The sequence below is a fragment of the Apus apus genome, chromosome 4 (genome assembly GCF_020740795.1).
Source record: "Apus apus isolate bApuApu2 chromosome 4, bApuApu2.pri.cur, whole genome shotgun sequence".
Classification (NCBI taxonomy): Eukaryota; Metazoa; Chordata; class Aves; order Apodiformes; family Apodidae; genus Apus; species Apus apus.
The window spans coordinates 108178382-108191351 of NC_067285.1; the positions used below are offsets into that span (position 1 = coordinate 108178382).

At 36.9% G+C, this 12970-nt stretch overlaps 1 protein-coding gene across 6 annotated transcripts in view; it reads left to right on the forward strand.

Moving 5' to 3' along the window:
* CTBP1 (C-terminal binding protein 1) overlaps positions 1-12970 on the forward strand; it is a 241593-nt gene that overhangs the window by 45936 nt on the left and 182687 nt on the right. For 4 of the 6 annotated variants that reach the window (XM_051616352.1, XM_051616354.1, XM_051616350.1 and 1 more), the window contains exon 2: positions 4325-4485. In XM_051616352.1, the coding sequence (XP_051472312.1) occupies positions 4428-4485 (58 nt within the window). In that variant the 5' untranslated portion in view covers positions 4325-4427. Of the gene's footprint in view, positions 1-4324; positions 4486-12970 lie in introns of those variants that run through there. The other 2 variants (XM_051616359.1, XM_051616360.1) reach the window with 2 other exon arrangements.

Here is a 12970-nt window from a genome sequence, read left to right on the forward strand (position 1 = left end):
GGAAAATATTTTGAAAATTAGATACTTTTCTGTTTCTCTAGAGTAGCTTTCTCCATTTGTCTTCAGCATAAGTTGTAGCATGTTGTTTTCCCAAAAAAGGGGAAACCTGAGATTTGAAATTTCTGAGGAACATCAATAATTGGTATAGAATAAGCAATTTGTATTTGTGGGTTGTGCATGGAGTTAGCTTTGCAGAAAAGCTTTCTGCTTCGGGGGAAGGGTCAAGTCCATGAAATGGATTTCAGAATTCCAGAGCATATGTTTTAAGTTTTTACTCTGGTGCTCTGCTTTTAGCTGCACAAACTGTGGAACCAGTTGTGACACAGAGTGTCTCAGATGCTAGGAATATCTGACATCCTGTCATGAAGCTGGATGTGCATCCTTAGAGTCCTTCTGAAGAGATAATAAAACAGCAAAAGGCAATGGAGAGAGAAAGGAAAAAAAAAAACCACCCAAAACTGTGTTGTTTCTCACCTGTTCAGGTGAACAAATGTGAGATAAGGTATTTGCACTGGTGGTCACACAGGTGCATCAATCATCATTGCAGAAGCCATCCTGCTTGGTGAGCAGCCGCAGTTGCCGTGAGCACACCATCCAGCTCACCAATGGCTGGGACTGTTTTGCCATGAAATCTTAGGTATGATGACTTGCATATAAGAGAACTTATAATAAGGGTGGTGAGACACTGCAGCAGTCACCCAGAGAACTTGTGGATGCTCTGTCTTTGGAAGTGTTCAAGATCAGGCTGAACTGGTCTTTGAGCAACCTGATCTAGTGAACGATGTCCCTGCCCATGGCAGAAGAGCTGGACTATATGATCTGTTTATTATCTGAAACAAAATTGTTTACTTTCTGAAAAAAACTTATTGCAAAATGTTTAACTGTTTAAGATAATTAAAATATTTATAAAAAGAGGAACAACACTTTTGTTATCTTATTGCTTCCAGCACTCTGCAGAATGGACATTTCAGGGCTTGTGAGGTGTCATGGAAAATAGAGATCAATTTGAGTAGGGAGGAAAGAAATTTATTTAAAGTTATCAAAAACTGATGGCAATGGAAAATGGAATATAAGCTTACAATTTTTCTTAGGATAGCCCTATGTGTTACCTTTTGAAAGTCAATAATAGAAAGAAGACATATTTCAGTAATTTAATGTAGCTTAAGACTGAAGAACATATATTAGAATGTTTAAATTAAACGAAAGTTGAGATTCCTAGGGGTGACATGAGACTTCATGATCTTATTCTCCATGTGTTAATGATCTATTGGTCTATTCTGTGAATTTAATTTCTGTTTTGGATTTCTTATACTTAGTAATCTGATTTGGGGCAGCCTACAATTCCTTTCATGCAGTGGAAGCTGACAGTGAGGTAAAGGTAGAAATCAGCCTTTTGCTCACTCTCCTGCAAAGATGTTGGAGATTCCCTTTTCCTTTTATCCTGAAGTCTCAGAAAGAGTGAAGTTCTTCCTTTCTCAAGAAAGTGCTAAATGCTCCAGGTCACAATACCCAGAGGCATAATCTCTTCAAAGTTATTTTCAAACACTGGAATAATCTCCTTAACTGAAAGAAAAAGCTATTATTTTCCACAGCGTGTATTTTAATCTAAGATCTGAACTGCTCAAAAGAGTTCTGCTCACTGTTGGTACCTCTGTTGACTTTGTCACTAATACTTGACATAAGATAAGCAATACATATTCTTAAATCACTTGGATTCTCACTTTGTCTTAAAATATTGAACTATGGGGTCTGTTCTTAAGCACTGTTTGGAACTTTGTGTTCTGATTTTTAATTTGATAGGCAGTGTGCTTGTATTTTTAGGGAATTTCTCAAATTTCTCAAATTCATGTTGTACTTCACTAATTGCAGTTACTAGTGCTCCCATAATTATAAGTCTCCTGTTTTGCTGGTAAATGAATCATAGAATCGTAGAATGGTTAAGGTTGGAAGGGACCTTAAAGATCACCAGGTTCCAACCCCCTGCTATGAGCAGGAGCTCCTCACACCAGACCAGGCTGCACAAGCCCCATCCAATCTGGCCTTGAACACCTCCAGGGATGGGGCTTCCATGACCTCCCTGGGCAATCTATTCCAGTGCCTTCCTACCCTCCTGGTGAAGAATTTCTTCCTGATGTCTAACTTACATCTCCCCTCTTTCAGTTTTGCTTCCTGTATAATCATCTTCTCTTTATGTTAGAACATGAAGTATAATAAAACTGTAGGAGGGTTAAAATTAGAACTGTGTTACCATGGTAATTATTTTTTTTTTTTTTACTAAAAAATGTTGTAGGTTTTTTTTTTGAAAGTTAACATAGCTTACTATGAGTAAAAATAATTTTCAAACAGTGTTTAAGAGAAAAAGCTACTTGATTTATATGGTTCACTTTGAAGCTACTGTAGAGAGATAGAAAACATCTGGTGACATGTTCAGTGGTAGGTCAATTCTGTACAGATGGTCTGGTTTTTTACAGCTGTCATCCAGCTTTGTACATAGAGTGACTCTAGTGGAAAAAATTTCTGCTGGATGAAGAAACAAAACAGCACAAAGAGGCTAGTGGGCATGTATGTTTCTACAAGATGGGAAATTAAAGAAGCTATGAAAATTGAAACAAGACAAGTATTTCAAATGTTCATTATATTCTGATTTCTCATCCTCTAGATCTTACTATGTGACTCTTGAAGGAAATAGATGATAAAATAGAAGTGATAAGCAAATAAGTTCAAGACTAGTTTAGGAGTGATCCCTCCACACAGGTTTGGGGTGTTTGCTTTCGGAAAGGCTGCTTGTAGTTAGCTTTATGGATTTTAAATACATGCTAGATTTGATGTAAAGCTTGTGCAGTCTTATAACAGAGTCAAATTCAATATTTAAAAATGTTGCATTTTGTAAGAATAATTTATGTTGGGAGACGTAATTCCAAATTTCTACAATGGCAGCTTTCTTTTTGTGTTTGGTTTGTTTTGTTTTAAAGAAAAAACCTGGGCCTTTGCATTTTTCATAAATATTTCCTCTCCCATTCCTGGTTAGATGTTATATTCAGCTGAAATCAGACATTATGCAAAACAGCAGAAGTATCTTGAATTTGAGGATAAAGAGTTGTGGAGGGAAAGTGAAGGATGAGGTTGAATAAAGTGTTGAAATTTGAAATGATGAATATTGCACATGAACTCTGTTTTAAAATGAAAATAAACACAAAGTTGCACTTCGTTAAGTGTCCAAATACACCAAGCCAGGGTAGTGCTGGTTAGGACACCTATTTTAATGCAAATGTACAGTTCTTGATGTTCAAAATACTTTTCTTTATCATTTCACTGGGAGTGCATGAATCTTCATAATGTGTTGATTGTCTCTGCCTATGTTTGGTTTTAGAAAAGTTCAGCCTCTAGAAAGAAAAAAGCAGATTTCTTGGTTCAGATACTTGTAAGCCCATTTAATGCTGTCCACCAATGTTGAAAGCTGTTGGGCAGGAAAAAAAAAGAAACAGGGAAGTGGGTTATTTGGCTCATTTTAATGTGCACTGTGCTTGTAATACAGCGTTCATCCAGTTTGGTTCTCAAAGCCTATTGAGATGTTTAAAGGAGGATAAAAGTGGGGCTTTAGTTTTGCTTTTTGGATGATCTGTATATTTTGCTTTACCCCATCCACTTGCTTGTGTGCATTTTATAATCAAATGGTTTGATTTGAGTGATTTTTCTTCTCTCTCTCTCCCATCCCCCCCTTCCTGCTTCTCAGTGGTTTGGCTTAAAACGCAAACTGCTTGTTGCAATACCCTTCTGCTGTCTTGCCCAGCTACACAGTATCTGAAAAGTGCTTAGCTGTATTTGCTGCCAAAGAGCTTGCCTAGTCATGCATAAACCTGCTTTAAATGCCATTTGGTTGATATAGATGTTGGCATTCTGTGTTGTCACTGTGATGCATTTCCTCAGCTCCGTGCCCATTGAATTGTTTCCTTCAAATTTCAAGTATCAAACTCTGGTTTGCTTTACCATCAAATGCTTAAAAGTGAAGGATGAAAAGAATATTTTCTTGATGGCTGGGAGCTTTATGATGCAGAAGTGTGGCTTTCCAGTTTCATTCCAGGTGGACACATTTCTGTCATTTTATGGGAATATCATGGAGCTGTTCCTGCTCAAGATAAACCTTCCATAGCTGGTGGGGTGTTCAGAGAAAGGTTGTGCAATTGTTGTGCAATACCAGGTTTCCCAATATGATTTATGAACTATATGTATCTTAATTATTTAAATTGCATTGAAGTAATCTTTCTGAAAGAGGTAGTAAAACTCTGTACTTCAAAGTTTAAGAAGTTTATCTTTCTGTTCACAGGTGAAAATAATTTTATAAAAGGCAGTAAACATTTTTGACTTGTGGCTGGCTTGAGAAGACCATCACCAAGCTGTGTGGAGACGTTCTTTGAGCTTCCACTCTTATGTCTCTAATGGACAAACACAAAGTGAAGCGACAACGTCTGGATCGCATATTTGAAGGTTAGACACTTCCATTTCTGATGTTACCTGTGGTAATTTCATGGATTACTGGTATTTCTGGAGGCTGGAACCCTTTCCTTTTGGAAATTCAGTGTATTTTTAATTGAGTTGCAGTTCCTGTTGGTATTACCCTAGTTGTGCACAAATGCTGGCTTTGGTTGAAAACAGATCCATACAAATAAAAGCATCTAATGTGTGAACTCTCTACTATTACACAGTTTGCTTTCAGCTTAGTATTTTACAGTATTCTACCCAAATGTTGTGAAGGATTGCATTTTATATAAAATATAAATGGCAAAAGGATAAGATGACCACATAATGCTGTCTAGGGTCTTCATAGAAATTGATAGAACAGCCTGTAGTAAGTAGAAAATAAAATGAAAATAAGCAAAAACAAAAATCCCAGAAGACCTTCAAAGAGTATTAATTAAAATACCCTCAATTCCAGTGAAAGGAATGTCATCATTTGGGTCAATTAATTTACCCTAAGTCACAAATGAGTGAGTTGTATATTCCTAGTATTTACTCATTTAAAAGTTGGTATGAAAGCTGATCAAGGGATGAAGTGCACTATCTTTAAGAATATATACAGATGATAGGGGCTAAATGAATTTTTATATTAAAATCTTTCCTTTCCTTAAAAAGCAAGAGAATAGTTAATTTCTTTACTAACCCGTTTTGATACAATGGGAGAAAGTGTACAGAGTTCTGGACATGTGGTCTCTGCATCGTGTCTAATACTGAAGCATTGAGCTGTAATTTAAACAGTTGCTTCTCCACACGTTGCTCTTGAGACTTTTCTCTAGCAGCTGTGTTGGTGTCAGCAGTCCCTGGCAGCTGATTTCTGGCCTTGGTTGTTTCCTTTTCTTTGTGCCAATATGAGTGTAACTGTATAATGAGCTAGAATGAGAAGATGGCTCATAAAAATAAACTTTGGTGTATTTTTTGTTGGGGTAAATTCCTCAGTCCAGGTCACTGTTCAGCTGACAAAGCAGTTGCATTGAAGGGGGCAGTTGGAAAGGATCCACAAGGGGCACTGGGACTGTTTACCCTGATGTAGCCAGAGAAAGAGACATTTCATAAAGTATCAAAGGGTGCAGTTTCACGTTTGGCTTAGATGATTAATCTCTCTATTAGTCACTTCTAAAACTGGCCAGGCCTGCCCCAGTTGCTGGGTCCAAACTGTTCTCGCGTCTCACCTAGACTGGTAGGCCAAGCAGTCAGCTGAATCTGTTCACTGGAGACTTGCTCAAAGAAATGGGGAACTGACCACAGAGGATGAGGGATTTGGGAAGGCTGCCCCTCTTTCCAGGCAGCTCTGCATTTGGATCAGCTGGAAATCACTTAGGGGTGTGCTGGTGCAGTGCATGGTCCTCTTTTCTCTCTCATCTGTTCCCAGCTTCAGGGTTTTAGGTATCAGGCCTGAATCCTAGGGTGTCTGTGGCTGACTCTTCATAAAAAATGCAGAAAGTTAACTTGACAAAGAGCTCAGGTTTTTTATTTCTTAAATATGTTAGTGAACTGAATTGGCAAACTGTGATGAGGATGGAGAAACCTGTGCCTTTTGATGGAAGCTGGCAGCTAGATCAGCTCAACCTACTTAATGGAATTTCAGTCTCCTTTTAGGCTTATTATATTGATCAATAGGACAACTTAAGAGGAAAACAGTCTGTGATGATGTGGGAAGGAATGTTTTCAGGGACAGAGGTGACAGACCAGTAGCCACTGTGGCTGTTTAAAATAGTGGCTTCCCCCAGGCTGCATGTTCACATTTAGTGATGCTGTTTAGTCAGTGCCTTTTGTCTGGCTTGTTTTTCCCAGCCCTGCACAATTCACTGCATCCTACTGGTAAAATCTGTGCGGCCATGCGGTGTAGGGAATTGATCCAGTTGAAAAATAATGTAGGAAAAAAGTTGTTTTAGCCACCTCTGCTTCCTAATCCCATTTACCATGTGCTAGACAAATAGCTGTGTTGGGAAAGTAGAGTGGGAAGGCTATGCAGGAGATGATCAAGAGGAGAGGGGATGAAACAATGGATAAGGAAAAATGCTTGAAGTTTTATGATTACAGGAATCAAATTTGGCTCTTTATAATGTCCAAGCTGTGTTCTGCTCTTGAGTGTCTGTGTGTTCAAATGTCCAAATGTTCTTTGAGGTTTGTAAATGTGTCTCCAGTGGATGTTTTTAAATTATTATTCCTGCAGCTGTATAAAGTGGGATAAAAACTAGGGAAGTTGGTTTGTTTCAAAAAGGCATTTCTCTGCACATGGTCTTATTTAGGTTTAAAAATTAAATAGGCAGAGTTGTTCTTTGGTACAGGTACCTTCCATAACATAGCCTAAATATTTTGTATTTTAGAAATAAGCATAATGTTTTACAAAGCTCACGAGATTTAATGAGCTGTATTGCTTTGAAAAGTGGTTTGTCATCTCTGTCACCTTTTTTGTTCATCAGTTCATGTATATCTTTCTTGCCTTAAACTTTTCCCGCAGAAGATAGTTATTTTTAGGATCCATTTTCTTTTTATTACGAGTTCCACTTAAAAGCACGTTACAATAATTTAATATTACTAACCATGTATTTTTTTCATAAATCATTTAATAAAAATCTTGTAGTGGGCAGACATTAATGCAGGCTGATATCCAGAAGAGATGCCAGTGTCATTCTGGTGTTGACATACAGCATTTCATGACTGTTTGTGTCCCTGTTTGAGGAGAGGATGATAGTTAAAATTCAGTTTCTGAAAAATGAGTAGTGTGGGCCTGATTCTCAAAGTGAAATGCTCATGTGAGGAACACGTGCACAGGGCTGCACACAGCTCTTCTGTGGAGTTCAGGGACTGCCACAAATGCTCTTGTAACTTACACATAACTGTATGCAAAATGTTACTTGAGTTGGAATTTCTTTCCTGTGGCTTTGGGTAGTTTGCACATTTGCTTATAGTAACTGATTGTGCAGCTTAAGCAGCAGATTGAATAGACATCACTGGATTTACTAATACCTTGTGAGATAATGATGGTATGTTAGTACTGCTGAATTTCAGTTAATACTCAGTGCAGAAAAAAGCCTGATTCTATTACATTGGGAGCAATTAGTTCTCTTTTAATGTAGCTGAGTAAGTAATTTTGTTTCAGAGGTAGTTATGATTCCCATCAGTGATTTCTTATATATGAAATTGAATATTTGCTTTTAATCCTGAAGCTGTTTGCATTGTATTTTCATGCACGTTTCAGTGGTCTGCAGTGTTGTTACCTGTGTCATCTCAGAAGGGTGGTATGAAATGTGCTTTGTTATCCCACTTCATATAGCTCTATAAACTAGAGTTTACTTAGATGATGGAAATTGAAGACGGTCTCTTGAAAAAGCCAGATATTAAATTCTGGTTTTTAACTTCCACCAGGAGCTGTGAATTACATTTAAGCATAAAGACATGATTCCAGGCACTCGTGATGCTAGTATTAAACTCTCTTCACAATGTATAAAATAACATTTAGAATTCTTCCCTTGAGGATAAGTAATATCAAGGCATGTGAAAGATTAATTAGTTACTGATTGTATTGTTCTTGGTCCCCTTCTCTGGTGATGCTGGTGATTGCAAAGCATAATTATAGTAGTATACATTTGGTGGAACAGTTGGAAGTGTCACAGTGCAAAAATAAAATGCATTCATTTTGTGGGTAATTTGAAAAATTCTAAATGTTTTTGGCATTTTGAGAAGTTGTTATCTCTAATTAAGGTATTATTGTACTTTATATTGTAACAAAACTGTAAACAATGCTGTGTATTTGCTTACATTCTAGAAATCTTTAATTAAATGTGTGTATGTTTTACTGACTGTTGCTTGGAAGTTACCTTGGGAATGTCTGACCTCTGAATTTGCTGGGAGCTAATAAATGAAGTGGGAAGGCAACAGAAGGTGGCTGCAATGTGAGGAGAATTCTACTTTGTCTGAATTGTCTGTGAATGGGCTTGATGAACACAGTGAATTTTCTCCAGATAGATTACAATTTACAATATATGGTGCTCAGCAAGCCACTGCTTTTAGTGAGTTTCCAAGCATTAGGAATCAATCTTTTCCTATCCTGTTTGAAGAGGAAAGCTTAGGGACATCTGTGGAACTGGCAGGAGGAAAGAGATGTCTCCTCTTACATTTCTTCGTGCTTATTTACACAGGTATTAGGGATTAAACAACTACAGCGTGATATGTGAAATGTAACTGCAAAATTGCAGGAGTGACTTTTCCACTTCGGTTGCTTGAAACCAGAAATTTCTTTCCAGAGGACCCCATAGGTGATATTTATAGCAAAGCCTCTAGGATACCCAAGTACAGCAAGTCTGTGAATGCACTGTATGCCCCCAGACAGATGTTATGTGCTTTTTTAATTCTTGTTTTTGAGGAAGAAAAAAGCCTCTTTGCACACCTCACAGCTTCTCGACAATCATTACAAATCTTTTTCCTTTTAAGTAGCACTAATATGCATCTTAAGGTCATTCTTTGTCCATAGGTGGCCTCTTCCTTTTTAAAAGTGCCCGGAAGAGAACTTGAAATGTATTTTAGCTATTTCAACAGTGCTGCTTTATCACTTAAGAAAAGAGGATGAGGAGGTCAGGGTCATAAATTGGAAAAAGAAAGTGCATATTAATGGGATAAGTTTCCAAGGTTTCAGATAAAATCTCTCATCTTTTGCTCTTCTGAAGGGCAGCTTTTCTTTGGTGAGGTCCAATTATTGGCAAATAACCAAGCGTTATGCTCTTTGAAGGACAGTAAAAGTGCACAATAAAGGATTAGTTTCTTTTCAAACATATGGTCTGGTCTCTCTTTTCCTGTAAGAAAACACCTGCATTTTTAAAGATTCTTTTTCTCCTCATGTTGCTTTATGGCAGGAGCTTTGTTTCTTCACTTCATAGTTGATGTGGTTTATCGATGTTTCCAGGCAGAATGTGGAGAAAAAAGTAGGTATGTATGTTTTTTCTCTTCCCAAATTCATAAAGAAGTCTTGAAATACAGAGGGACTTGTTTAAAAAAATGCATTTTCTTTCCCTATTTTTTATTTGTGCATGTGGGAGAGAGCTTGGCTTCTTAACAAGTGGGAAATACCAGATTGACAAATACCAAGTGTTATACCATGACCACTGATGAAACCTATCTGGCTTGCATATACTGTGATTTGACCCATTGCAGTTGTCTTAACTGCCTAATTTCACAAGTTTTTTGCATATTAATGAGGGAGATGGCCTACTTTGTCAGTGCTTGGCTTTTCCCTGAATTTAAAAAAGGATTTTTACTGATTTTTTTGTACATACTGTGTAAATTGATCTGTAAATAAAAGGAAGGAGGAGGAAATGTTTCCAGGGAGTAAGTACACTTAGCTCTTTCTTATGTATGTGGGCATTGCAGATGTCGAGTTCTTTGGAAAACGAGCTATCAGTTTTTTTAACTGACATCCAAATCTGAAGGTATCTGTAGTTGTCTCTCTGCAGGTATCAGAGAAAGAAAAGGAAATAATAAAATGTGCAGACAATTGCAGATCAGATAGTACTTGATAGGGTTTTCTTTTTGCATACTGATCTTAGTACTAGGCATACTAAATATGTCAAATGGTTTTCAAAAAGTGAATGAGCTGCCTGGTTGGTTGGTGTCTTTTTGACTGGCTGTAGAAGGTTTATTGAAGGATTAGGGCAGCAGAGGGAGCTAAAAGATTCCTGATATTTTATCATTTGTGGTTTCCTAAGTGAAAGTTTCTCCTTCATGAAGTACCAATTAACCTTCACAAAAATGTGATTTTTCTATCCTTAAGTGCCTTCAGCAAATAAAAAAAGAATTTGAACCTAAGAAAATTTCTTTTTTCCCTAGCAATCCATATAAATTAAATTAGGCATCAGGTAGTAAAAGCTACCAAAATATTTCAGCAGGAGCAGCCATCAAATCTTTCAGCTGTAACAAATGAAGGTGTTTAAGCAAGCAGAGTTTTCTCTGAATAACCCAAGCAGGATATTCTATCAGTAACCCAAGTTATTTTGATACAAGTGTCTTAAAATAACAAAGCATGTGTTCTTGTATTGCATACAAGGCTGCTTTAATAATTCACCACTATTTTTCTGTGTTTTGCCTGTAAGAACTTTCAGAATCTTTTTATGATCTTGAAATATAGAGAATTAGGTAGAATAATCTGTGATATAAGCATTGTCTTCAAACAACAGGAAGGCTATTTTAAGGACTTAGATAAGCTGACCTTGAAATAATAAACTGAAAATTATTCTACCGTGAACTGTCAGACAACAAGATAATTTGCTACTTAGCACATGTTAAGGGAAGTTATCTGTGTATTTGAGGTATGTTTACACCAATGAAAAAACTTCTTTTATATCATTACAATTTCCAGTGAAAGACTTATGTATAGGCTTATATTTGTTTTTTTGATTTTTATCCTTAATATGTAGTATTTGTGGTGCAAGATGCTTTTGGCTTCCTTTTGGATTGCTGCAGTAACCTGCTTTTGAATCTTCATTATGTGCTACCTAAACAGCTTTTGAATTTGCATGCACTTAAGCTACTACAATGTTACAGGGGTGTTACTAGTAAGGATGCAAGCTGTAGGAAAATAAAATTAGCTTAGAGGCCCATTTTGCCCTAAATGATGCTGAACAGTAGCTGCTAATGAAGAGCATTATTTTAACAAGAAAAGTGGGGAAGAAGGAAACTATAGAGGCAAGTATCTCAATGAGGTTTTAAAATTTTGCTGAAACATTCAGGGCACTGATTTAAGTTATGAATATGTTAAAGAAAAGCACGTTTTTGTGGTGCCCAGCATTACTTATCTCTTTAGTTCTATTTTCTTAGGTATGCTGAAGTAAAATATGCAGTTTGCTTGTGACAGCTGCTGTGTTCAGCTCTATATCCAGAGCACTACATCTTACTGCTATAATGAAGTCAAAATAGTTTTATTTAATGTTCATGTCAAAGATAGTGTTAAATACAGTAAACAATATGGTTTGAAACTAGGTTTGTGGGGTTGTAATAATTGTATTTTTAATATAATACATATTTGAATCAGAATCAAATACTTAACCACACCTAGTTATCTAATTCCTGAGTAATCTTCAGAGAATTTAAAAAACTTTTTTGGACTAGATATTTAGCTTTCATGCGGTGCAGATGACTGCCTAGTAAAACTTTCAAAAGCTTTAGAAGCTTAAGTACTTGGTGGTAATATATACTTATGTCTGTCTGGTGTTAGGGAAGATGCTCTGGAAGCACTAGATTTATACGTTGCTTTACACTCTGCTTTGGAATACTGAACTGTACAAAGATGAGGTGTCTAGGTAAACATGCTGAAAGATTTAAATAGTCATCTAATTAAAGCCGACGTGTTCAGCTTTCATAGAGGCAGTTCCCATCCTTAGGGAAGTGCAGTCTGAGATGCAAAAAAGGATTTTCTTTTGTTTCCTCCCTTAGTGCAGTCAGGATGGGAGTGTGATTATGCAAGTGGAAACAAGAAAATAAAAGTGGAGACAGTCTTCTACTGCTGAAGGCATCTGCTGCTCCCGCCTTGTTCCATGAGGTCAGTACTGAACTGGAAAGGTCTCTCTCCTTAAACTGGAGAAATGGCATGGAAGCTGTGCCAGGGGAAGAGTATATTGCAGAGATCTCTCTACTCCTCAGAAAAGTCATTATGGTCTGATGGACAGGTCATTTGGAGTTAAGAAACCTGTGTTTTATCTCTTAGCTCTTCTGAAGTCAGATAGCAGGCTAGAAAACAAAAGTTGCCTCTCTGTGCCTTTTCTTTTTCTTGACAGAAAACAGTCAGAGACTTTCAGAGTTCCTGTGATATAAATACCAGCAGGCTGTTGCAATACTCTGGGAATCCCTTTAGACAGTGAGGCTTTACTGACTGAAAGTACCTGGCATTTGCAGCAGGTAAAAATGTGTCTGTTGTACCCTGTAGATCCAGAACTGTGCAGTGGTTTGTGACCCTGCTCAGATGCTTTAATAAAAAGCTTCCTTCTTCCTTCCTTTCCTGTGAGAACTAAATTTAAATTGCTCGTGACTATGAGTAGACATGTTTTGTTTTTAAGACAGAAATTAGCTGTTCAGAATTACTCATGTTTCCCTTTTCCTGATGCTTGTTTCTCAAAGTAGCATCCTATCCATTGAATATTCAAACTTCTCATTCTGCCAATTAAATGGAGACGCACTGAAAACCCCAATAAAAATTACAGGCAATGGCAGTAGGACAGCAAAAGACGAAGAGGAAAGAGTCTTTTTTCTTTTAATCCTGCCTGAAAACCTTTTCAAAAGCTTTTCTTGTGTGCTAGATGATGACACTCAAATATAAATAGACTATGACTCTTGTAAATAGGTAATTAAGAATAATTATAAGTGTTAATTAAAGAAATGATAAACGTCTCTTTTTATTGAGGAGTATATATATGAAGAAAGTTTTAATAAATGCCAGTAAAACTTTTTCCCAGGCAATTTTATCACT